Source organism: Hemitrygon akajei, chromosome 3 (genome assembly GCF_048418815.1).
Source record: "Hemitrygon akajei chromosome 3, sHemAka1.3, whole genome shotgun sequence".
In the NCBI taxonomy this organism is placed as follows: Eukaryota; Metazoa; Chordata; class Chondrichthyes; order Myliobatiformes; family Dasyatidae; genus Hemitrygon; species Hemitrygon akajei.
In genome coordinates, this window is record NC_133126.1 from 81232021 (window position 1) to 81259651 (window position 27631).

Sequence of the window (27631 nt, forward strand, 5' to 3'; positions counted from 1 at the left end):
GACAGAAGGATTATTACCAATAGCACAGGGCTTACACCAAACATTTCGGTGAATCTCAAATAGCAATAAAGATCTGGAGAAATGAGATTCCATTTTAATTGCAGTTAATGTGCACTGCCCAAGAGACTGACAGTCACTGAACTTCATTTGGTCACTACAGGATTCAGACTGTATGTTAATATGGGTAAATGCAAGTTGATTGCGGGAAATATAGAGTCACCTACAGCTCCAAAAACAAATTGTTGACTGCTTGAGATAAATTAACTAAGGTATCTGTAGGTGGAGGTAAACTAGTTATTAGCATGTAGCACAACAAGTTAGTGAAGCACTCTGTACAGAATAAGCAGAGTAAGAGAAGAATGAACAGGTTTTTTTGTTGAGAAGATTGAGGTGACTAAATGAAGATCTCAAAATTATAAATCTGTTGAATAGAATAAACTTGCCTGTAGGGGATACTAAAACAGAAGCCATATATACGAAATAGTTAATAAAAAATCCAAAAGGGAAAGAAAAATTATCTGTACAAGTCAGTGATTAGAATCTGGAATCGATCACCACAGAAAGCAGCTGAAGCAAACATGTAAACCAATGTAAAGAAGAAACCAGTTTAGGCGTTCCCAACCTTTTTTACGCCAGTGAGCCTCACCATCAACTGAGAGGTCCGTGGAACTCCTGAACTAGATAAGCAGTTGAGATAAAAATAACAAGAAGGGATCATTGAAGACTGAGATGGGATTTTTGTAAAATTTTGTACTATTTGTGAAGCATCAGCACAAACCTATGTGCTGGACATTCTGTGTGTTCTTTACTACAAATATACTGAACAGACATTGAGGCACTGGTTTTACAAAATATATGATGAAGCTCCCCAATTTCAACATCAAATTTTAAATATGTGAATTTAAAATTGAAACTTAACCTTTCCATTTCTGGATGAAGAATGGAACTATTAATTTCACTGCTGCTTTGACAAGAAAATCCAGAGTACTATGTCCTTGTGGTGTCTGAACTTATTTACTACATTGACTAAGCAATACTAATTTCTGTAAATCTGATAACAAAAATATAACAATTGGCAGGTAGCTTAAGACAACGAAGTTTTCACTTAGGCTATGTAACTGTAACAATGGATTTATGATTATCAATACATTATTAAATAAGAAAGGTGTATTCAATAGCTTGGAAAAGTATGGATAAAGTAAGAGGGAAGGTGAGTGCAGGACAGGTTACTGAAGTCCCCAGAATAATGAATAAGCCAAAAGGTTTAGAAAGGAATATGAATTTAACTTCAGGCAACATGGAGACAAAATTGAAAAGAAGAGTGGCGAATACAGGACTGAGGGTGCTATAATTGAATGCACACAGTATATTGAAATAAGCTAGATAATTTTGTAGTGCAGTTAGAGATTGGCAAGTATGGGCATCACAGAGTGGTGTTTGAAAGCTTAACATCCAAGCATACATTATTGTATCAAAAGAACAGGCAGGTAATCAGGGGGTGGTGTGGCTTTGTTGGAAGAAATGAAATCAAATCCTTAGAATGAAGTGACATAGGATCAAAAGGTGCAAATTCCTTTTGGGTAGAGTTAAGAAACTGCAAGGTAAAACGTCCCTGACAGGAGCTATATACAAGCCCCCAAACAGTAGCCAGAATTAGGTGTACAAATTACAATGGGAGATAGAAAATAATTGTAACAAGCACAATGTTATGATAGTCTTGTGGATTTCATTATGCAGGTAGATTGGGAAAATCAGGTTGTTGTTGGATCCCAAGAGAAGAAATTTGTAGAATGCTTGTGAAATGGCTTTTTAGAGGAAATTGTGATTGAGCCCACTAGGGAGAGGGCAGTTCTGGATTAGGTGTTGAATAATGAACCGGATTTCATAGGGGAGCTTAAGGGTAAAGGAGCCAATAATCGTCATATGATAGAATTTACCGTACTCTGCAGCTTGAGAGGGAGAAGCTAAAACCGGATGCGGTATTGCAGTATTACAGGGGTGAAAGAATTCATTTAGATGGAGAGATGGCTGAAGCTGGGAACAAAGATGGTTAGTAGGAGTTTTGCAGAGCTTTTCAATTGCAAGTGGCTTTGTAATGAATAAGCGAGGTGCGATAGTTTCTGTTGATAAGAGCTGATAAATATCAACCAAAAGGGATCATTTTAGCTACTGCTTGAAATGTTCAGTGGACTGGTTGGCCAATTTCTGTGCTCTAGGATTTTGATTTGTTCCATTGTCAGTTTGTGCTGTAGAACTGTTACTGACTTGAGAATATCTATGCTGCCTTCACTTCATTTGGCACATTGTAGCTGTGATCAAAAAAGTCTCTGACACTGAATTTAAAGGTTTTTTTACAACCATTGAAAGCAACTGACTTCTTTCTCCTTTGCTATCTTTAAAGAATTCCGTTTCTAAATCTAGGACTTCCATTCATCAGTGTCAGAGTTCTCATAAGGCAGGAGAACGACATCCATCCCACTCACCCCATTGTACTCCTTTCAACTATAAGTGGCCTGCTCACATAGTGGTATGATGACCAAGATCCAAGCTGGAAGGAAAGAGTTGTTATGTTTCAATAATTAATTCAAGAGCTTCACTTACAATTAATTACTTGGATTAGGTTGGAAACTACAGTAGCATTTTGTTGCATAGCAACATCTTGCATTAGGCAAAATGGTTTGGTTTAGGTGATAATAATTGGAGAGTATGATTTTACTGGTGCACTAGCAGAATTCGTATTCTCTGTGTGCTACCGGGGCATCCAAATCCCTCTGAGATGGGTACTTGTCCTTTGCTTTAATATCTTAGAAGATGGAGGCTTTAATAGATTTGTCATCACCTCCCATTCTCGTAAGATATACCTGTGCCTGTATGTAGTATAGCATACTTCCCCCCTCCTCCCGGTGTGTAAAAGTGCCATGCTATGATTTTCAGTCCACAACGCACTAGCTTCTGTTTGGTCATATATCCTGTGTGGTGTTATCTGGCTGACTTTTGAAAGATGAGCACTTGGGGTATGCTGAGGAAATTTGTAAACCAAGGGAGCTGTTGTTTTAAGTAGAAGGAAAAGTAGACCAGAGTGTAGTGGATGTAAAGTTGTGTTTTATAGGCATTACTCATAACATGATGAATGCTGAACTGCATTTTGAAGGCCACCGACGAGAATGGGTGATGAAATCTAGGTCTCCACTCCACGCATGAAAGGCCAGAGATGTAGACATGGTGATGAAGGGCACGTGGGTTTTGCGCTGTCCCAGATCGGTGGATATCACTGTGAGCAGGAGGCGGGCTCCGAGTTTGAGCCTGGAGTTTGGGGTCCTGTCATTGATCAGGCCAGGGGTTGATACTAAAGATCAAAGCCTGAGTGTTGATTGGAAATCCAGAGGTTATAGCCCAAAGCCCAGAGACTGGAGGCTTGACTTGGAGCTTGAGTCCTCTCCGTATGCATGGATGGGAGAGGGAAAGGGGCTTGTTTTGGTGTTGTTTTGTTGCTACTTGTGTTTCGTTTTGTTGTGTTTGTGATGGTCTGTCGAGCATTGTGGGCATGCTGTGTCGGTGCTGGAATATCTAGTGACACCTGCAGACTTCCCCCAGCATATCCTTAGGTTGTGTTGGTTGTTAACACAAATGACACATTTCACCATATGTGAAGTGATAAATAAATGAATTTGAATATGTATTAGATTTTTTCTTCTTCAGCCCTTTATCTCTTCCACCTGTCTTCTAATTTACTTCATCCCACACCCACCCACTCACCTCATCTCAATCCCAGGTGGTGGAGATTCCCCCTCACCTGTTTTCACCTAACACCAACCAGCTTGTACTCCTTCCCCTACCTTATTCTGACAGCTGCCCCCCCCCTTCCTTTCTAGTCCTGATTGGCCTGAAACATCCACTGCTTATTCTTCTCCATAGCTGCTGCCTGACTTGTTAGTTTTTCTAGCATTCTGTACACGTTGCTCAAGATTTCCAGCATCTGCAAAATACCTCGTATTTATCCCTTTCCCTTACAGCTGAGGAGTACCATACCAATGAAATCTGAATACCATAAGATTCTTTGGCAAAGGATCTACTGTTTCTTTTTCCTGTAGAGTTGAGTGATATTTTGCCTGATTGCAGCTTACTAGCCAGATAAAACCCTTCTGTGCTTGGTGAATATGTCATTCTTGCATTACATCTAATCCTCTCTGGTTTGAAATGAAATGTTTAAAATTTTAAAAGGTAACCCATTTCTCTTTGGGCAACTTTTTCTAAATTCACATCTATCCCTATTTCATTCAGCCTCCACCTACACTGCCCTCACATCCCACGCTATACACTTCCATTGTCACCAAATCAGAAAGTATGTGAGACATGAGAATTAACTTTTATAAGCACCAACTGACCTTTTAACAAACCTTTTAATTTAAATATTTTCTTACCCAGAAAAACATAGAAATCAATGGTGCTAAGCTGATGTATAAACAAGATATCTCTGTTAAAGTGTACAACATATCTTGACACCATGTTCTAAGTTCTATTAATTTTATTTCAGTTCAAGTTGATCACTTTGATGACTGAAACTCTGGTCTCTGTGCCAGAATCAATCCTTGCCAGAAGAGTGTTCATCCTTGTTTTAAGTTTGGGCAGGCATGTGTATATATTGGCTTTATACTCAATGGCCACTTTATTACGTATTTGCTTGTTAGTGCAAATATCTAATCAATCAATAATGTAACAGCAGCTCAGTCCAGAAAAGCATGTGGCCACGGTCAAGAGGTTCAGTTGTTCTTCAGAGCAAACATCAGAATGGGGGAGAAATGTGATATAAATGACTTTGACCATGGAATGTTTGTTGATGCCAGACAGGGTAATTTAAGTTTGACAGAAATTGCTGACATCCTGAACTTTTCACACACAAGTCTCTAGAATTTACAGAGAATGGTGTGATAAACAAAAGCATCCAGTGAGAGACGGTTCTGTGAGGAAAAATGCCTTATTAGTGAGCGAGGTAAGAGGAGAATGGCCAGACTGGTTCAAGTTGACAACAGCGACAGTAACTCAAAAAACCACATGTTACAACAATGGTGCGCAGAAAAGCATCTCTGAACCTTGAAATGGTTGGGCTACAGCAGTAGAAAATCACAAATATGTACAAGGAAGTACCTAATGAAGTGACCTCTGAGGCAGATATCTTTAATGTATTCCATGTACATACTTAAAAATAAATTTTGCTTTTTTTATAACGTAAACAGCACCATTACTATACTGAGTGCTGTATCTCCCAGGTGTTTAAAGCAATCCCTATATTTTAGCCTGCATGTTTTAAGACTTGGTTTTATACCAGCATCTGTTTTTGCTAATTTAACACAAATGATACATGTATAACTTAAAAATAGCATCAGCATGCCCCAGCATAGGTTGAAAACTAATTTAGTACAAAACTACGGCAGATTGACTGGTTTTGCTATTTAGAGGAGGCAATCTTTTATCTAACCTGTCAAATAGATTTTTTAAATTTCTTGAAAATACTTTATTTACACAGATTTATATAATACAAAATATTTAAAGGGCACTTTCAGCATGTCATATTATTCCATTTACTTAATATTAACAAGCTGTCAATTTTTGTTTACATTAATTTGAGCAGTTTCTAAAACTTTTACAGATTCGAGCTGCATAGTGTGTAATGCCTGGAGGGTCTTAAACAGTGCCCTTTATCGTGGAACTTTTGCAGTGGATGCACCTGTCTTCAGTCTGACTTGCAAAGAATAGCCCTAGACTTGGAGTGTGTTTGTTTCTGGGCAGTACCTTCCTTTGGAGATCCAATGAGCTTTGGGCAGTTCGTTAAGGATCCTTCACCAAGTTGATGAATGACTTGTGGTCCTCCAACAGCAGTGTCTACTTGTCTCAGTGTGTATCCCTGGGAACCACCCATTGTTGGACCCTGGTGCTTTTGCAATCCAAAGTTCTTTGGAAATCTAGAATGAGGCATAAAACGTGTAGTTCATAATAGTTTTATTAAGTGCTACAAGAGTGGAAAATGAACAAGAAAGAAGAGCCGAGAGAACAAAGGGGGAAAAAAAGGCAAAACAGTAGTTGTGGTCTTCTATATTCAGACTAGTGATAAACAAAAGTTTGATGATAACAATTAATCTACAAAATAACCAGATCAAGTGGCATAACATCTGCTTCAGAAAAATAAGACATATCTAGAAAAATACAGAACTGTACCATAATTATTGGAAAATTCACTGAACAAAAAAAAATGTATATTCAAAGGTTCATTTTATTGTCAAAGTATGCATGTGCAATACAACTCTGATATTTGGGTTCTCCAGCTAGCCTCGAAATAAAGGAATGATGATCACATCAAAACCCCAATCCCTTCCCTCACAAAAAAATCAATGACAATAGCATCCAAAGCCCCCCACACACTCAAATCTAACTAATGTAATAATTATATAAAAATACAAGAAAGCATAGGAAAATTAAACTACAAGAAATAACAATTCTACAAACCAATCCAACACATTATAGCACAGTGTGATGTTTAATGCAGCTTTGAGGGTTGAACCTGCTCTACCAATGCTCAGATCTTCTTAGCAAACGTGCAGTTCAGTTGTTACCTGTCCCGTGAGTTTCTCGTGAGCATAATGTAATTGTCTTGTGATATTGGTATGATGTAATTGTCTTCTGATAGTGGGGTGATGTGATGTCACGTGATGGCATGTCCTGCTAGTATAAAAGGGGAGACAATAATTTGTTGCATATTTGTTTTGTTGGGAGTCACAGTTGGTGGTTACGTAATCGTAGGAGGGAGAGAGAGAGAGAAAAAAACCAGCTTTGTGTGAACCCGAACAATTGGGTAGAAAATCAACGGCGTTCTGTGTGTATCAAAGTGATTGACGTGAAGTGTGACATGCACTTTTGGTTAACCCCTGCAAGGTCTTGGGTGTGTGGTGACCACCTCTGCTGAAAGGGCAATTACTTTGAGAACTCTTATTCTTCGGGATCTCTTCGGAAAAGGGATTTGGCATTAGCAGTTTAATCTTTCTTCAAGCATCGATCCAAAGTTGGTTCGGGAAGCCTCTTCTCTCCCTTACTTTATGAATCATATGGACTTATTAAACTACCATTTTAAGACTGTGCTTGAATAAGAATTGTTAAGAATTATCGCTAAGTTTGATTGTTTGATAACGATAGACACATACTGTTAACTTCCATTTAAGTTAGTCGGTTGTATACTTTTTGATTTTTGTGAGTTAGAGGTTAATAAATTTCATTGTTTATTTATAAAAACCTGACTCAACTTCATATCTATCGCTGCTGGTTGCGTAACAAAAATTGGGGGCTCGTCCAGGATATGAACAAATTTGGAGCTTAATTGATTGTTTAATTAACGATCTGATTGGGAAAGGGGAAATACCCAATTCCTTTTGTGTGATTGGTTTGTGAGTGAATATCAGCAGCAATGGATATTGGGGAAGTTCTGGCATTGCCAACTCCTGAGGTATTAGCAAAAGCGAAAAAGGGTGAGGTGCTGGAAATTGCTAGAGAGCTGGAGCTTATGGAGATAAATCTGGCTATGTCAAAGCCAGTGATTCAGAGGAAAATATCTGAGTACTATGTGTCTAAGGGGGACTTTGATAAGAATGTGTTAGAGAAATTTCCTGTAAGTAACGAGGAGATCCAGTTAAGACTGGAACAAATAAGGTTAGAGGATAAAGAAAGACAGAGGCAGTTTGATGCCAAAGAAGCAGATGAACAAAGAGAAGCTGCAGAAAAACAAAGGCAATTTGAAGCTGAAGAAGCAGAGAAAAAGAGGGAATTTGAGCTAGAGATAACGAGGTTGAGGCTCGAGAATCAAGCTGGTTCTAGGAAACTGGTTGTACCGTTTATTGCTAGTCAGGAAGTGGATGTAAATACTTCCAGCATTTTGGAAAAGTTGCTCTGAGTTCAAATTGGCCGAAAGAGGGCTGGCTTGTCCTTTTACTTAGTGTTTTTAATGGTAAAGTACAACAGGTTTATACAGCCTTAGCCAGTGAACAGGCAGCTAATTACAATACTGTGAAGCAGGTTATACTTAAAGCTTATGAATTGGTTCCGGAAACTTATAGACAAAGATTTAGAAATTTGAAGAAATCTGTGAACCAGACCTATGTGGAATTTGCCGATGACAGATCTGTGTGTTTTGAGCAATGCTACACATCTAAAAATGTGAATGAAGGTTATTACAACTTGAAAGAGTTTGTTTTGATTGAGGAATTTAAAAGGTGCGTCCCTGATGATATAAAGGCATATTTGGATGAAAAGGACACTGCCACATTGCGAGAGTCTGCTAAATTAGCAGATGAGTATGCTCTAACCCACAAGAGTAAATTTACTCCAAGTAAAACTTTCCAAAGGAATAGCATGGATAGTCGGGGTAAACCAGAAATTAAATCAGAAGCTAGTGATAAATATAAGGATAGATGGAAGCCAGTGAAGGAAAAACATTTTGGTCCTATTTGTCACTGTTGTAGGAAATCTGGTCATGTGATGGCTAATTGTTTCCGTTTGAAGAAGAGAGAAAAGGAGGCAGTTCCAGATGCTTGTGTGCAACACTTTGAAAACGCCATAAACCTGCAGGGTTCGGGACATACAAAGGAAGCTCTGTCAAGATCTGACCGAGTTGTGGTGGTGGGGGGGGGGGGGATTTGATCCTTTTTTGTCAGAGGAATTTGTTTCCATGAAGGAAGGGTCCACTCAAGTACCAGTAAAAATTCTTCGGGATACTGAGGCTTCTCAGACACTTATTTTAGACAGTGTTCTAGAGTTTAGTGATGAGACTGACACTGGTGAAGTAAATCTTATACGCAGTATTGAGGGCAACCTTATGTCTGTGCCTCAGCACAAAGTAGTTTTAAAGTCAGGGTTAGTTTCAGGACCTGTTAAAATCGGACTACGACCCAGTTTACTGGTGGATGGTGTTTCTTTATTGTTAGGGAATGATCTAGCAGGTGGGAAAGTTGTTCCTGCAGAGCAGCTGACAACTAAGCCAATCACTGATGATCCAACAATGATTCTAACATGTATCCTTTCTGTGCAGTATCCTGAGCTATGGGCGAACTGCAAACATGAGGAAATCTGCAGATGTTGGAAATTCAAACAACACACACAAAATGCTGGTGGAACACAGCAGGCCAGGCAGCATCTATAAGGAGAAGCACTGTTGACGTTTCGGGCCAAGACCCTTCGACAGGACTGACTTCGAAGGGTCTCAGCCCGAAACGTCGACAGTGCTTCTCCTTATAGATGCTGCTTGGCCTGCTGTGTTTCACCAGCATTTTGTGTGTGTTGTATGGGCAAACTGTCTTTCAAGGCAGATGGTTCTGTGCAACATGGGTCTGATACCCATGACAGCTCAAATCGGGATTCAGATTTTGATGATTTGTCAGGAACTTTCCTACCTTCCTTGTTTGACCAAGATCCTTGTATTAAGTCTGACCATAATGACTTGTCTCTGTCTAGGAAGGAGATCATAGTGGAGCAGTGCAGAAATACTGAAATTGCCAGCTTGAGAGAGAATGCTCTTCCAGATAGTGAAATTTAGAAAGTACCTTTTGGGTTTTATTTCAATAGTGGAGTGTTAATGAGGAAATAGAAACCACCTGAGATTCTGGCAAGTGAGGAATGGGCAGTTGTTCACCAGGTAGTAGTTCCTAAAGTCTACAGGAATGAGATTTTAACTTTGGCTCATAGTATGCCCTTGGGTGGCCATCTTGATGTGAAGAAAACAGCGAACAAGGTTTATAAACACTTCTACTGGCCTGGTTTGAGAAAAGATGTGGCCACATTTTGGTCACATTTGTCACGTTGTGGGAAAACATAATCAAGTCACCCCAGTGGCCCCATTGCAACCTATTCATGCATTTGGTGAACCATTTTCTAAAGTTATTGTAGATTGTGTTGGCCCATTGCCAAAAACTAAAGCTGGCCATCAGTATTTGCTGACCATCATGTGTACAGTGTCTAGGTTTCCAGAAGCAATCCCTTTCAGGAATATAAAAGCTAAAACTGTGACCAAGGCTCTCATAACTTTACTTTATTTGGGCTACCTAAAGAAATCCAGTCTGATCAGGGAAGTAATTTTATGTCTGGGTTATTCCAGCAGGTAGTTTATAAACTGGGAGCCAAACAGATTACATCGTCTGCGTACCATCCAGAATCACAAGGGGCCTTAGAAATGTTCCATTCTACCCTCAAAACAATAATTTAGATGTTTTGTGTTGCGAATGAGAAGGATTGGGATGAGGGAAATCATTTGCTTTTGTTTGCAGTAAGGAAGTCAGTGCAGGAGTCCCTAGGCTTTAGTCCCTTTGAACTTGTGTTTGGGCACAGAGTCTGAGGACCTTTGGCATTGTTAAAAGAACAGTGGGTTAACAAAGAACTACATATTAATTTGTTGGATTATATATTAAAATTTAAGGAAAGATTACAAAAAGCTTGCAGCCTAGCAAGGGAAAATTTAAAATCTGCTCAGGAAAGAATGAAAACTTGGTATGACAAGGAAGCTAGAATGAGGTCATTTAAGTCGGGAGATAAGGTGTTGGTTCTTTTCCCTGTGTAAATGAACCCTTTACAAGCTAAATTTCATGATCCTTATGAGATTATATCTAAAGTTAATAATGTGGACTATGTGGTTAAAAACACCAGATCGACGAAGGCCAACACAGCTTTGTCATGTATACATGCTAAAACCATAATATGAAAAACAGTCTGCCACTATGACTGTTGTTGTCAATAACAATGAGTCTGATCTCCCTGGGAACTTGGCAGCTGATCTATCTGAGGCTTATTTTAAACTGAACATTATTTTCGCCAGGCCACCAAATTCGACAATTTTGGAAAATATTGATGAGAAATTGGCTCATCTACAGCCACAGCAGTGACAGCAAATGAAACAGTTAATTATGAAATTTAGTAATTTATTTCAAGACGTTCCAAAAAGAACCACATTAGGCTTGCATGATATAGATGTTGGAAATGTCAAATCCATAAAACAACATCCATATCAAATGGACATGGAAAAATGTAGAATTGCTGAACAAGAGAGAGCATTTATGTTAGAAAATGATATTATTAGACCCTCTACTTCAGATTGGAGTTTACCTTGTGTCATAGTGCCTAAACCAGATGGTAGTATTTGGTTTTGTACTGATTACAGAAAGGTGAATGCTGTAACAAAAACTGATGCGTATCCAATCCCTAGGGTAGATGATTGTGTGGACAAGGTTGGAAAAGCTAAGTTTCTTACAAAGATCGATCTGTTAAAAATGTTATTGCTGTGTTCCACTGACGGATAAAGGTAGAGAAATTTCTGCATTTGTAACACCATCTGGGTTATATGAATATAATATTTTTCCATTTGGAATGAAGAATGCTCTAGGAACTTTCCAGAGAATGATCAATTCTGTTATTCAAGGGTTGAAACATACGGATGCCTATATTGATGATTTAGTCACAGGGAATGACACTTGGGAAGCACATATCTCTTGCAGTGGAAAAGCTATTTGAAAGGCTTTCAGAAGCTAACTTAACTGTTAATTTAGCTAAAAGTGAATTTGACCATGCCACTGTGACCTATCTTGGTTACATTGTAGGTCAAGGCAGGTTGGCACATATTCAGGCAAAAGTTCAGGCAATTTTGGAGGTTCCCTCTCTAACTGGTAAAAAGGCTCTCCGAAGATTCTTCGGAATGGTGGGATATTACCACAAGTTCTGTAAGAACTTTGCTGAGGTTGCCCTTCCATTAACTAACCTCCTGAAGAAAGGTGAGAAGTTTGTGTGGAAAGAGCCTTGTCAGGAGGCCTTTGATAAATTGAAAGCTATCCTATGTCACCAACCTGTGCTCAGGTCACCTGACTTTGCAAAGCCATTTTCCTTAGTTGTGGATACCAGTGACGAGGCTGCAGGAGCAGTGTTACTACAAAGGGATAATTGTGATGATGTTGACCATCCTGTGGCTTACTTTTCCAAGAAATTTAATGGGCCTCAAAGAAATTATTCAACCATAGAAAAGGAATTATTATCTCTTATTTTGGCTCTGCAACATTTTGATGTGTGTGTTGGTGCAACTCAGAAATCACTTGTGGTTTACACCGATCATAACCCATTGGTATTTTTGAGTAAACTGAAAAACAGAAACAGAAGGTTGTTAAATTGGAGTTTGATTTTACAAGAATATGATCTCTTAATAACTCACATTAAAACCAAAGGTAATGTGATTGCCGACTGTGTCCAGATGTTGAACTTGCAATGTAAATTTTTTTATGGAGTGGAATTTTGATATTTATATACACTCCTGCCATATGTTATATTAGTTTGTAGAGTGCTGTATGATAATTGTATGTATATTGTGCATTTTGTAAATTTTATACATTTGTATATTTTGCAAATAGTAGTTAAAAATTTTGCTCTTAATAGATCAAAAGTGGAGATGTTACTTGTCCTGTGAGTTTCTCGTGAGCATGATGTAATTGTCTTGTGATAGTGGAGTGATGTGATGGCATGTCCCGCTGGTGTGAAAGGAGATACAGTAATTAGTTGCGTAGTTGCTTCGTTGGGAATTGCAGTCGGTGGTTACGTAATCATAGAAGGAGAGAGAGAGAGACAGAGAGTGAAGAAATACCAGCTTCGTGCAAACCCAAAGAATTGGGTAGAAAATCAATGGCATTCTGTGTGTATCGACGTGATTGATGTGAAGTGTGGCACACACTTTTGGTTAACTCCTGCAAGGTCTCAGGTGTGTGGTGACCACCTCTGGCGAAAGGTCAGTTACTTTGAGAAATCTTATTCTTCAGGTTCTCTACGGAAAAGGCATTTAGCGGCTGGGATCTGCATCAGCAGTTTCGTCTTTCTTCAAGCATCAATCCAAAGCTGGTTTGGGAAGCCTCTCCTCTCCCATACTTTATGAATCATATGGACTTATTAAACTACCACTTTAAAACTGTGCTTGAATAAGAATTGTTAAGAATTATTGCTAAGTTTGACTGTTTGATAACTATAGACGCATAACAGTTAACTTCAGTTTAAGTTAGTCGTTTGTTTACTCTTTAATGTTTTTGAGTAGAGGTTAATAAATTTTATTGTTTATTTATAAAAACTTGACTCAACTCCATATCTGTCGCTGCTGGTTGCATAACACAGTAAGAGATAGATGGTGATCTTAGTTTTGAGAAACTATCTCGAAAATAGCATGAGTTGACACTGAGACTCCAGATACATGTGTCCTTACCACCAGCAACCAAGCAATCTCATGGAGCTTGTTTGACAGTTCTTGTGATAAAGCATTCTGCTAGCTAACTGACAGCCTGTCCAACAAGATCCACCCTATCCCTTTCATGTAGGGCTTTAAGTACATTTCAGGTGCTTTGTGATAAAAGGGTCTGCAAGGATTAGGTGAAATAGCATAGTCCAACTAAAATAAATGTTTTGTGGTAACTTGACCAAACTATCCTTTGCACTGTCAGGGACAAATAGAATTTGAGCACATTCTGATACATCTGTCTATTCAGGATCTATGTACAACTTTATGCAACAATATAGAAATGTAGACATCAAAATGAAGGCCACCACATCTGTCTGTCTTTGCAGATTTTTCATTATGTTTCTGTGAATTGAATCTGTTTTGGAGTTCCAGGTAAACCAAATGTCATTTAAAAAACATCATTGCATATGTGGGAAATCGGAAATAAAAACAGGAGATGTAGTGCATGTGCTGGTTGTGGGCCACCCTGTACTAAGGGCAAACCCCAGAGCCCCATGCACTTGACGACCCAATTCTTTCTAATGATCAAGTGTGAGCGCTACTGTCTATGTAGTTTCTTCACCCTGCATATAGACCTTGCTCCATTCGCAGCAGTTCACATTGCCAGCACTCTCTAGTAATCCAATCTGACTGTAAACAGCATTGGTTAGTGTAGCTGCCACTGAGCATGGCCTTGATTTTGCTTGGGTTCGGTGTGACTGCCAAGGCGAGTTGGAACTGTTCGCAGCTGCTTTTCTATCTGTGGACCAACAGTAAGTCAGAACAGAAGATGATGATATCCATGTGTAGAATCAAAATCAGGTTTATTATCACTGGCATGTGACATGAAATTTGTTAACTTAGCAGCGCAGTTCAATGCAATACATAATATAGAAGAGGAAAAATAAGTAAATCAAATACAGTATACGTATATTGAATAGATTAAAAAATGTGCAGTAAAACAGAAATACTGTATATTTTTAAAAAGTGAGGTACTGTTCAAAGGTTCAAAGTCCATTTAGGAATCAGATGGCAGAGGGGAAGAAACTGTTCCTGAATCGCTGAGTGTTTGTCTTCAGGCTTCTGTGCCTCCTTCCTGATGGTAACAGTAAGAAAAGGTCATGCCCTGGGTGCTGGGGCTCCTTAATAATGGATGCTTTGCTCTGAGTGTCCCTACCGCCTCATGTTCTGCTTCCTGGTGGACTCATCAGGAGGCTACTCCAGATTATTCTGCTTTGTAACTCCAAAAACTAAAGCTTGGGAGTCTAGGAAAAGGTGTCTGTTTCATTGTTACTTTAGCAAGCTACGCACATGATGTGGTGGCGTAATGACATCTGCTATTCACGTACTTTTATGTATAACCCATAATGAATTATGTAAACATACAAAGAATGCTTAATCAAACAATACATTTACAATGTTATTCAATTATTGCTGAGATGTTAAATACACAACACTCCTCCCTGCTTAGGTATAAATTCCAACTCGGTATAGAACATAATTGGTTCTGGGGCCTCCTCCATGGTGGTTCTAGGAGTTGACTCTGGGCTGCAGGAAGTGATTCTGACAATTCTGGATGCAATTCTTCTCTCGCTGTTACGAATGTCATTCCCACAGGAATGATCTTTCCTCCAGTATAAGTTCTTAGCTGGATATCTGCAGGCTTCAGTTCAGTATCTTTGAAATGCCATTTAAACTCATTTTGTTGAATGACTGAAACAGCCGAGCCAGTGTCTAATACTTTAATTAATTTGCCGTTCACTTCTGGTGTAAGCCGTATTGCTTGCCTTCTGTTAGTTTCCACATTGTAAATCTCAAGGCTACTCAGTCCTGTGTTTTCATCAACAGGATGTAGATTAGTGATCTTTTTGATGCTGCAATTTGACTTCCTAGCTCTTACTCTTTCCTATGCAGTCCATTTATTTTCGTCTGCCTGACAAGCTCTTTGTATATTTCCTACTTTGTTGCATTTTCTGCAAGTTTGATCTTTAAACTTGCATTGGTCTAGTGTATGTAAGCCTTTGCCACAACAGTAACACAATTTGTTCAGTCAGGCAAGTTTCTATCTAGACATTGCAATTTTGTTCACACCCTTTCATTCCTGACTGCAGCTCAGTTGTGTCTCTGGTAGCTGCTTCCTTTGATACGGCAATTTCAACTGCTCTTTCTAAGTGTGAGTTGTGCTTCAATTAGAACCCATTTTTGAATCCTTTTTATAAGATTCCACAAAGCAATCTCTCAGTGCATCATTAAGCCTACTACTGAACTGGCAATACTTAATTTCTTCAATTCAGCCACATAATCTGAAATGGACTCCCTGCCCTTTAATTCTGCTTATGAAACCTAAAACATTCTGCAATCAATAACGGTTTCAGTTCTAAATGTTCCTGCGTTACTTTCATGATATTAGCAAAATTCATCTTGGTTGGTTTGGTTGGAACAATCAAACTTCTAAGCAAGCTGTGTGCTCTTCCACCTATAACAGTCAGAAAAGCTGTCACTTGTTTCTTATTGACTATTCCATTTGCTTTAAAGTACTGCTCAATCTGTTCAGTATAGATGGTTCAGTCATCTGTTGTGCAATTGAACTCATCTATCTTTCCAAAGTAGCTAACCATTTCTGCTTTATTTATTTTTATTACTATTATTATTACTCGGTACTCACTTTTTATGAGTTTTACTTCAATAGGTAGGTAGTCGTCTCAGGTTCGTTTTTAAAGCTTGCTCATTGCTGCTGTTAGTTTTTTTAAGTTACAAAACACAATTGAAAGAAAAAGATGGGAGCCTGGGAAAATGTGTCTAGTTCATTTTTACTTTAGCGAAGCATGCTCATATGACACGGTGGCCTAATGACGTATGCTATTCACATACTTTTATCCATAACTCATAATGAAATAGGTGAACAACAAAGAATGCTTAAAGAATATATTAACAGTATCACTCAAATATCACTGAAATTTTAAATACACAACACAGATTTGATTAGGAAACCTTCTGTTTCCCAAACTTAGTTTAAGACTGTGCTACTAAAACCAAACAGATGGAATAATGAAAAATCAGCTCCAGGAACGAAGCTAAATCTTTAGGGAAAATGCTTCTCAGTATGGGTTCTCCCTTTAAGATTGTCATATTAAGATAATTTCTTCTAGATTTTATAGCCATCCATTAATTTATTTAGAACAGTTTATGTTATAAATGTTCACAGTAATCTAAATTTGACATAAGAAATGTTATGATCTTAAAATTGGAAAAGGAATTTGCACTTAATACAAACATAAATATTCACAGCATTTATCTGCAATTTCTTAAGTTGTGCAACTTGCAATTGCACTTGACTATTAACTGTTGACTGTTTCTCTTTTTCAGTTCGGTTGAGGCGTCTTGGCATGAACCATTAACAAAAATTCTGCCTGACTTGAGTGTTTTGAGCATGGTTGCTTTTATTCTGACTTTCGTCATCTGTAGTTATATTATTTTCATTTACTGTCAATGGCTGTTGACCATATTAGCTCCAAGTTTACTTACAACAAAAAAAAACTTGATATTGTAATGCATTCCACAGTCTTCTCTGTCAAATGCAACTCTCGCCATTTGACAGTTTGCCAATGTCTCACCCGGCAGTATGGATACAATACAAATCACGTTATCTGTCTTGAATTGGAAATACAATAGATTCTGCAGATGCTGGAAACCTTGAGCAACACACATGCTGGAGGAACTTAATAGGTCAGGCAGCAGCTATGGAGGGAAGTGAGCAGTCGATATTTTGGCATGAGACCCGTCATTGGGACTGGAAAGGAAGGGGACAAAAGACAGAATAAGAAACAGTGTCTCCAATTTGAGTGGAGTATGTTCTCTTCAATTGTGTCATTAAATTTTCCAGACTTTCATTTTCTTGCACTGTTTCATCAAAACAGCTGAGTACAGAATTTCTTGTAATTAATAACTTTAATCTTTAGAAGATGGGCAATATACTTATGTATTTATTTATGATATAATAGCGATATTATATAACTCTGTAATAAGAACTCTTATGGAAATAAAATGGTGGTCTTTCTATCAGTCTCCAAATAGAAAAGACCAATATGTTCTATATAATTCCAAGCTGCACTGAACTGAAGAAATTTTTCTAGTCTGATTAATCCAAGTTAAAACTGGTTTTGCTCTGATTGCTTTTAAGTATTAGCTTTAAATAAGAATCAGACAGACACGAGTTGCTGCTTCTTGCTCACCACTAACTCCTTTTGGAAGGTGATAACATAGGACATTAAAGCAATGATTGGTTCAGGCTTGGCTCAGATAGGATGTCTGAGTGATCAAATGACTTGCTGATGCCAGCTGTTGGAATATACACATGAGTAGCCACTAAGTAACTGAAGCAATCTGTTCTAAAATGTTGTTTGGTAATAGAATCCTGAAGTTCTTGGCACTTGGAACATTTTTCAGTATGCCGTGAAATTTTATCTTCTACTAACTTTGACCAAGTAATGTTTAACAAACTATGTTCACAATTTTTTTGTCTTATGTATTTACATTAAATAGTCATTTATATATATCTTGTTTTTTTCCCAGTTGGATCCTGCACTTGAAGCACAGTTAAAGAAGAATAAAGACAAGGTTACACTGGAGTCAGAATATCAGGTGTAGTATTAAAATTATGTGGTCCTGGTCAACTAATCTCAATGTTTAGTAGCATTTTATTCAGGATTTATGAACGCATTGTATTCATTCAATATCGTTGATGCTACCTCGGACCTGCTCAAACCCTCCCTGTGTGTCTCCTTATTTCTTCCCCCTGCCCTAGTACAGTTAAACCATCAGTATTTTGGTTTGCTATTATGCCCATGTTTGTTTTGATCTTCCTGTCTCTGTACTCTGGAGAATCTCAGAGCTATATTCTGAATGCTCATCCAGCCAACACTAGCTTCACACTTCCACTTGATTTCACTGGATTAGCTATTTCTTTTCATTGCAAGATTGTTTTGCTACTTCATAAGAAAGCTGAGTGATGTTTTTAAGTTTACATTATCATGTTATATAAGGAGTAATTGTACTATAGCAGGATTGTAGATGCGGCCAAGTGGACAATGTTGATCAAAACATCGAATGGGGATTTTCTAGAGGAGTCTCAAAGCATACCCTATTAGTGAAACTTTTATTTCTACTCCTCACCCTGTACTTAAAATACTTCGTCACAAATTGCTCACAAGTTCCAGCGCTTGGTATTGGAACCTCCAGACAGCTTTTCTTGTCTTTTGAAAAGGTGAATGAACTATACTCACAAAGAATCCTAATCTGTATTGCTGAGCATATAGATCTGTGAACAACAGATACAGGATGCCAATGGGCTCTTGAGATGTCTTCCACAAACTGCCAACAAGTTAGTTTTAATAACGGTTAAACCAGGTAAGTTGATGAAGGTGAAAGGAATGGCTGGAAATGTCGCTTGGTTAGTGAAGAGGTATGAGTAAAGACTGTAGGACAATTTAAGTGCCAATCTGGAGCCTTTGGGTGGGCATTCCATCTAATGGTGCAATTGAACAGCATGCTAGTGAGCTTACATCTGTGGAACTTGGCTGCAACAATGTTACCTTGTAGTTTTCCCTTAGTTTATAAAATTGAAAGGAAAGTACACAGCACAAATATTAAAACCATGCTAGTTTCATTTGGCATTGATTACCACAACTTATTCTTCTTTTCTCTTCAGTTATTTTCCTTTGAAGGTAACTAAAGCTCTCTCATGCCACAGTTGTTCTGATGATTAATATTTGGCACTATCACGTGTCCCTTGTTAGTCTTACTAGGCTAATGCCTTGGAAGTGTAGTTCTGTAGTACACCTGAATGCTGTTGATTCACTGACTAGTTTTGTCTTGGGGATATGCACCTGAATACTTGCATTCTTCCACACTACCCTAATCCTACGGATCAGTGGTATAGGTGATGCCAGCTCTGTAATCTCTACCGTTCACAGAACTGATAAAAGACTGTATAATTTCACTTTAATTCGATGAAGTGGAATTGTACAATCTTCGTTCAGTTTTGTGACTGGAGGAGCAAACTGGACACTAAAAAGTCAGGTAACCAAAACGTGCTGTGATCTGATGATGACTCGTGTCTGGTGCCTTTGCAAACCACCAGTAGCTGGAAAATTAAATCCAGAAGGTTGAAAGGCAATCAATGCCAAATGAAACTAGCATGGTTTTAATCTTTGTGCTGTGTACTTTCCTTTCAATTTTATAAACTAAGGGAAAACTACAAGGTAACATTGTTGCAGCCAAGTTCCACAGATGTAAGCTCACTAGCATGCTGTTCAATTGCACCATTAGATGGAATGCCCACCCAAAGGCTCCTGCTGCATTTTTTTTCTAATTCCTCTCCTTGGGTTGATTTAACTTAACATACCTTACAGATCATCCTTTGATTATTTTTTTTTGGCTGGAGTTCTAAAGAGATTGAATAGGCTAGGTCAGTTATCCCTGGAGTGAAGAAAGCTGAGAGGTGACATGATGATAAATTTATGAGTGGCATAAATACGAGAAATAGTCAGCATTTGTTTCCCTAATAGAGGTGCTAAAACTAGAGGGCACAGGTTTAAAGTAAGAGGGTGTTGGTTGAAAGTTGATCTGAAAGGTAAATCATTCATAAGATAATTGTGTCTGGAAAGAGCTGTCAGAGGAGGGAGAGGCAGCAGGAATACCAATAACTTCAAGAGTCTTTGAAGATGAAGGCATAGAGGAATATGGAGTTAACACAAGCATGGTAGCATAGTGTTGAGCGCAGTCTCTTTACAGCGTAGGCGATCACTGATTGGGGTTTGATACCCGCCAATGTCTGTAAGGAATTTGTATGTTCTCCCATGGACGTGTGGGTTTCTTTCCACATTCCAAAGGCATAGGGTTAGTAAGTTGTGGACATGCATGGCAACCACTGTGGTCTGCCCCAGCACAATCCTCACTGATTTCATTTGGCATAAATGATTATTTCACTGTATGTGCCAATGTACATGTGACTAATAAAGCTTATCTTTTCAATCTTTAGAATTGGTCTAGATGAGCCATAGACAGAGTGAGTCAAGGGGCCTGATTCTTTGATGTACAACTATATGGTTTGGTTGCACTCTATTCAGTGAGCCATCAGCAATACAAGACATTGGTGTAGCCTAATTTGGAATATTGCATGCAGTTTTAGTCACCTACCTACAGGAAGGATTTATATAAGGTTGAAAGAGTACAGAGAACATTTACCAGGACATTGCTGGGTCTGGATGATCTGAGTTATAAGGGAAGATTGAATAGGTTAGGATATCATTCCTTAGAATGTAGAAGATTGAGAGATTTGATAGAGGTATACTAAATTACGAGAGGTATAGTAGACAGGGTAAATGCAAGCAGGCATTTTCCACAGAAGTTTGGTGGGACCAGAGGTTACAAGTGAAAGGTGAAAAGTTTAAGGGGAACATGAGTGGGAACCACTTCACTCAGAGGGTCAAGAAAGTGTGGAATGATCTGCCAGCACAAGTGTTGCATGCAAGCTCGATTGCAATGTTTAAGGGAAGTTTGGATAAGTAGCACTAAGAAGGGCTTTGGTCCCGGTGCAGGTCAATGGGAGAAGACAGTTTAAATGTTTCAGTACAGACTAGATGGGCCGAAGAACCTGTTTTTGTGCTGTACTTTTCTATGACTCTACTGAATTCATTGGTTTCAATGTTGATTGTTTCCCTTTTTGTGATTTTGCACAATACATAATCTCCATGTTGTTTTGTACTTTTTCTTTGGCTCTGTGACCTTCCTTTAGCTGCTGTAATGTGCCATCTATCATTATATGTTGTTTAGAATTATTTACTATTATTTAGAATGACTTTGAGGAGGAAAGAAGGGGAAATCAGTACTGGAAGACTGATGCAGCTGAGATTGACTGGAGTTAGCACCATGATTAATGTTAGACCACTGCAAGCCATAAGATTGATTATAGTGCCCTTTATGTCAGCACTGTACTGTGAGAAGGATTTGTCCCTTCCATTTGGGAATTCTTATTCTGCCTAATTATCTCTGAGCCAAGTGACGAGTACTGTGCAGAGAAGTCAGTGTAGTGACATTTTCAACATTTCATTTTTACAGGCAACAAAGGTTCTCTGTCTTGCAGCTGTAAAATCTTTTCAGAATTCTAAAAGCTCATTTTCTGCTGGATCTCTATATTAATTGCAGTAAATGAATTGAAGAAAATAGTTATGAAGGAATGATAAATTTGACATGCAACATAGCTTCTGATTCGAGAGTCAAAACAAAGCTCCGGAGTTTTATGATCGAGAATTCTGATTAGGAGAGTTTTCAATCTGCTACATCAGAACTGCCACTGTAGCTGTCAGCCATGATTCCTTCTAAGCTGTGCAGCTGTCCTGTACAGAATTTCCATTGTGATGCTTTCCATTTGAAGAGGTGGGCAGTTGTTCTGGCTTGAACTATTCAGCGAGAGTAACTGAAAGTAATGAAGATTCGTCTGAAAATCCTGGAGGTAATGGGATTTCTCAGTCCAATTAAAATGTTGACTATCATAAGTGATACAGTTATGTAATTCTGCAAATATACTTCATTGAGGTCTTTGTGGTTGAAGGAAGAAAAGAACAAAGATCTTCAAATGTAAAAATATAGATTTCTATGCAAAATTATTTTCACATGTGTACGACCAAATGCAGGTACACTATATAATACAGGCAGTCCCCGAGTTACGAATGTCCGACTTATGGACAACTTGTATTTACGAACGGAGGGAGGAGAACGCCGTCCACCATTTTAAGTCAGATCGCGATGCTGTTAACACTCTGTTGAGTGTGTAACTTTGTATTTGGCTTAAATATTTCTTAGCAAGATTCACCCTGACCCCCCTTTTCCAGTCAGCACTGCTCCCTCTTGTCCCATTTAACCTTTCACAGCGTGGGTTGACTTTAGGTCCAGGAACAACCCGCCGCCCACGGCTGCTGCTGTATTTTTTTTATTAAGTGTGATCGTGAACAATAGCCAGATCAGAAATGCTGATCAAGTCAACTAGTTCCTAAAGAGAACACTGATAGGCCAATCAGACGGTTCACTGCTGCTCAGCGATAGAACATAAAATCCGCAGTTTTCTGTTCCATTGACGGAAAACGATTGCGATTGAAAATAAGGTGGAAATAATAAAGTAATTGGAAAGAGGTGAAACACCATCAGTCATTGGAAAAGCGTTAGGCTACAGTCAGTCAATGATCGGAACAACTTTAAAGGATACAGGTAAAGGATAAAGTGAGAATAGTGGAGCATGTGAAAGGCCCTGCCCTGATGAAAGCTACAATTATTATTAAGCAAAGCAGTGGTTTAATTATTGAAATACTTACGTTTCTTAAGTGTTTTATATGCATAGAAAGGTAAAACATAAACTATATACTAAGACACACGTTTGACTAACTGACGCTAAATAATACCGGATGTACCTGTTCTGACTTATGTACAAATCTGACTTAAAGATGGACTCAGGAAAGGAACTTATTCGTAACCCCGGGACAGCCTATATCTAAAATGTACATATGTACTTGCCATTGTGACATGTATCAAAACCAAGGTCAGTCTCTGTGCAGATATATCACAGTTATATTTAAAGTGTATAATTTAACATTATAACAGTCTTTTTAATTCTGATATTGTTTGCAGAGAGGGGTTGGTGATTGGAGAAACATCTCTTCCAAAGGAAGCGTAGGGTGTTCCTTCCCTCCACTAGCTTGCAGGACACCCTTGGGCAAGATGTAGTACTTGTTTAGCCCCTCTGACCAGGGTTACATAAAGCTGTAGGAGCAAGTAGTGGATGGTCGTCTGAACAGCTGGTGCATATCACAAGTCCTGATTTATGTGACCACTGACACTAGGCAGACAATCTCTGAAGAGTGTTGATAATGGCTGGGGTCACCTGTCTTGTAAAGACATTGCCCTGAAAATGGCAATGGCAAATGAGTTCTGTAGAAAAATTTGCCAAGAACAATCATGGTCATGGAAAGACCATGATCACCCAGGTCATATGGCCCATCACATAACGGACGAACGATTGTTCCAAGAATATACTTCATTCAACCTGTGACCACCCATCTGCCGGATGTTGACCCAGTGCTGACCAAAATACAAAATTTGCGTTACTATTTTTGGTGTTCAGGATATGTTTGTCTGAAAGTCCAGTGCTGTTTAAAGGATTTGTACTTGGAAATCTTAATGGGTTAACATTTCTATTTATGGAAAGCATTCCTAAATTCTGATAATAGGATTCTTCTGTCCAGAAATTCTTCGGAATCTTTCCTTGCGTAGGTTTTGCTCCCTTGAGTGGAGAGGACAAATCTTCCCATTATTAACATTTATATTACAGCAATGTGCAGTGGCTGATTGTCCTACTATACTTAAGACTTAAGTTCAACTGGAGCTAAAATTGACAGAGTAAAAGTCTTCCTTCCCCGTGGACTGTGAAAATGTGAGATTGCAATGAAACAGGTTCCAAGTATTCATGATTGTAGAACAGTCTTAATTGAATAACTGCCTCAGCCCTTGCTCATTCTAATTTTGAAAGTGGTGCTTTGTTCTCCACTGTGGAGCTTTGGGACAATACCTTACTTTGGGAGCAAGCTTTAGTTAGTGTGGGTTTGGCCCAGTTTGATGTAGTGATGTTTCCTGGTCAGAGGAAAGAAAGGATATGGTGCTGATCTGTTTGCTGTTGTGTGATGTCTTGTTGCTCATTCATTAAATTCTGTGAGTGTACACAATGACTTTTATTTATCTGAAGAGTTTAGGAATGAACATGTTTGAACAGTTGAATAATTTGAATTTTACTTTGCAATTTGTAGCATCATAGTTGGTTTGTATCCTGAGTCAACACACAACCTGATTAATTATACACATATTGCATAGGTGGTTCATGTGACATTTTATACAAGTAGTTTCTAAAGCAGTGCTACTCATAAACTCTTTGCTGAGGGTTGCATTTCCAAAGGTGTTTCTTGACAATGCCAGTTTCAGAAATTCTGTATAAAGCTCTATTACAGTAGTGAAGCCTCACCGATTCCCAAACTGAGTTTCTGTTTGATTGTTGAAGACTATCAGCTCGAGAAGCTCACTACTTTTTCCAAAGTAAGGGAAGGCAGGTTAGTGAAAAGATAACAAACAATCCAATTTGATGCTTACCTGTTTCCTAAAGAGTGAAAGGCAGTACCCCATCTTGGATTATACTTCAGCTGTTAGTTTTCTTTTGGAGGAAATGTACAGAATAAGAAAAGACAATTGAACAGAAATCTAAACAATGTTTAAAGAGGTGCAAATATATTTCTGCATGGAAACACTTTATTCTTCTGAAGCTTTTCCACTTTTTTTCCTTGCTTTGAGAGATATTGCTGAAAGCACGAAATGAGATCTTAGTGAGGATGACACATACCTGCTGTTCCAGACCCCTTGCTTTCACTGATGAGAAAGGGGGAAAGTGTTCTATTCTAGCATTGCAATGCCCTGTAATGGGCATATGGAACAGTATTAGCTGGAACAAGGAATTGTCATCAAAGATAGCACTGCATCTACAGAAAGGTGGTTGTGAAGTGTTTAGAGGAACAGTGACATAGCTTTCAGAGTATGTGCAAGTATTGATGTTATGATGTTCAAACCACTGAATTGTAATTGTTTATATTATACTGCATATGTTCTGTTGTGCATGTGATTTTTTAAAATTGTCTTTTGGTAAAGAATATAATACATCAATTTTGTTATGTAACAGAGTGATGATATCCAACTTTGTTCTCTTAAATAAAAATACAGAAACTTCCAAAGCCTGACTCTGAATGGGTAAACATCAGAGGACCACGTCCCTGGGAAGATTCAAAAGCTGTCCAAGAACAACAACGGAAGATACAAATTGGGAGCAGCATTAAATAGTGACGTGAATCGCCTGGTTGTTATTCACTTGTGTCTGGAAACTGAATACCTCAGCTAATTTGAATTTAAAATGTTATATACATAAAAAAATTTTGCAATGCCTGTTTGTTTTTTTTGTATTGATTTAATAATAACTGTAAAATGGGAGATCAGAGTGAATGTGAAAGGATCTACTGATTGTATTGGAAATCCCTTACTATCTATGAAATATGATTTTTCTTTTGAAATTACCCTTTGAAGGTTTCAACAGTGCAAAATGAGCTTTGAACTATTGCAGCAGGAAATTATAGCCATATGCTATCCTTAGTTTTCCAGTGTTCGTACACTGCTTTCAAGCAGCAATATCTATTGTTTCCTAGCAACCAGTGCTGCTAGCTCTCAATTAGAGCTTGCTCTAGATTTGTGAAAGATGCAGCTCCTTGTGAGCTGCTTCATGTTGGCTTTCATTTTTGGAGCCCCAGGTACCAGGGTAAGTCTGTTCCCTGCATTCATGTAATTGTACCTGTAATTGCACATCCCTAGAGATTGCTTAGATGCCTCGAGGAATTTTCACCTCCTAGATTAATAGATGGAACCCTAACTGGATTTTTTTTTCAACTAAGCAGATCCCCAAAGAAAATCACAGTTTCTTGTTAGGTATCCCACAACAGTTTCTTCATCAGGAACAATAATACCCAAAACAGCCTTGGGCCAAGCTGGTAGCTTGTAAGTGAAGACTTTGCATTGTTATGAGAAGAGTTAACCTTCAGAAAGTTTCATGTGTTTTGCATAATACTGTCCCAAACTACTTTAGGTGCATGATACTCACTGGATTAATACTATATAAGGTTTCTAGACTTGGATGACTGCACGGGTTTGGGTTCACCATTAAATGTAAACAGATTTCATGTCCCTTATAATCCAAGGTTTATCTTAACTGGCCTTCATAATCCTGAATGACAATCATACAACCCAACAGGAAAGTTTGTCAGGATGCCAGCAGCTTGAATGTATTACCTGCCATCCTTTGCATCACTCTTTAAAAGGAAAGCTGAACATGCACTTAATTGATGAAAACATCAGTAAGTGTACACTAATAAACAGTGAATTGCAAAATTCATTCTAATCCTATATACATAAAATAATGATCTTGCTTTCTTTCCAAACTTCGGCATTATTATGGAGTTTCATTTTTCACTCTGAAGTATACAGCGTCTTCAAGCTGGCCCAGTTTCTCTGCTGGGCTGGCAAAAATGCAATCTTTCTTCAGCTAAATAAAAATTGTCTGATAAAACAGCTTACCAAAAATAAGTTACATTATGAAGCATAAGTCTAAGTTTCTTATTAGGGTTAAGCCTTGTCAATTCATCATGTTGCATTGTAGCGGAATTACTGAATCAATTATCTGAAATCTTACTGTGGTGGAAGCATGGGGATTGTTGTCTCAGCAGAAAAGAGCAGTGATGTAGTGCCGGGATGGGGGAAGAGAGGATGTGGCAAGTAGGCAGCAAAGTCACAGGAACAGTGTAAACGTTAAATGTAACTAAAATTGTCTGTGTATGGTTATGTATAGTTAAAATAGGATATTTGAAAGTGGATTGAATGTAAATCTGTTGTCCTCACAAGGAAAGGTATGCTTCACTAGTCAAGAGTTGGGAAGTTCTCCTCAGGTTATGAAGCAGGAGAAAAGGAAAAGGAGAAATGTTTTTCCTTCCCTCTGTGTCTCTAAAGACAAAGTTGAGTTTATTGACATAACCACAACTGCATGTATGCACAGGTATGGTAAGAAACTCACTAGTAGCAGCATCTCAGCCACACAGCATCACAGGAAGAATATAAAGTGGAATAAATTATGCAGTTTTTTTTCAAGTTAGAACAATTAGAACAAAAACAAGTCCATTTTAGTACTTGGTGATCAAAGTAGGCATCGTGTTGCTAAACTGTTGTGATTACGGTCATGCCATTTGGTCCAGGAACGGAATGTTTGAAGGGCAGTAGCTGTCCTTGAACCTGGTGGTGTGGGGCTTCGGGCTTTTGTACCTGCTGTCTGATGGTTGCTGCAGAAAGATGGCATGGCCTGAATGGTGAGGATCTTTGATGATAGATGTTGCCTGCTGTAGATATGGCCGATGGTGGGGAGGGATGTTGGAATTAACAAGCCCATAGGCTGTGGACGCTCAATTACTGAGTCCATTCAAGACCAAGATCAATTTTGTTTTTGGACTCAAAGTCAGAAACTTGGTGGGAAAGTAAATTTGAAATAAGGTATAAACTATGAGATTAAAACGTGATGCAAGCTCAAAGAGCTATAATGGTATAGTCCTTGTAATCCTAGATATTCAAAACTTTAAATTAAATAAGTTTCCTTTTGCCAAATGCTTGGTGAGCAAAATTAAATATGCTTCAGGGAATTGAACGCCATTTTAACGAGCAGTCAGAAAATGATCTTGGAAA

General features: G+C 38.4%; 1 protein-coding gene across 2 annotated transcripts in view; it reads left to right on the plus strand.

The window, feature by feature from the left end:
• The window catches only part of cox16 (cytochrome c oxidase assembly factor COX16), an 86319-nt gene extending 61019 nt beyond the window's left edge, over nucleotides 1-25300 (plus strand). For both annotated transcript variants that reach the window (XM_073040232.1, XM_073040231.1), the window contains exons 3-4: nucleotides 17843-17911; nucleotides 25082-25300. In XM_073040232.1, coding sequence (XP_072896333.1) covers nucleotides 17843-17911; nucleotides 25082-25198 — 186 coding nt within the window. In that variant the 3' untranslated portion in view covers nucleotides 25199-25300. The remainder of the gene's footprint in view (nucleotides 1-17842; nucleotides 17912-25081) is intronic.
• Nucleotides 25301-27631: the final 2331 nt, after the last annotated feature.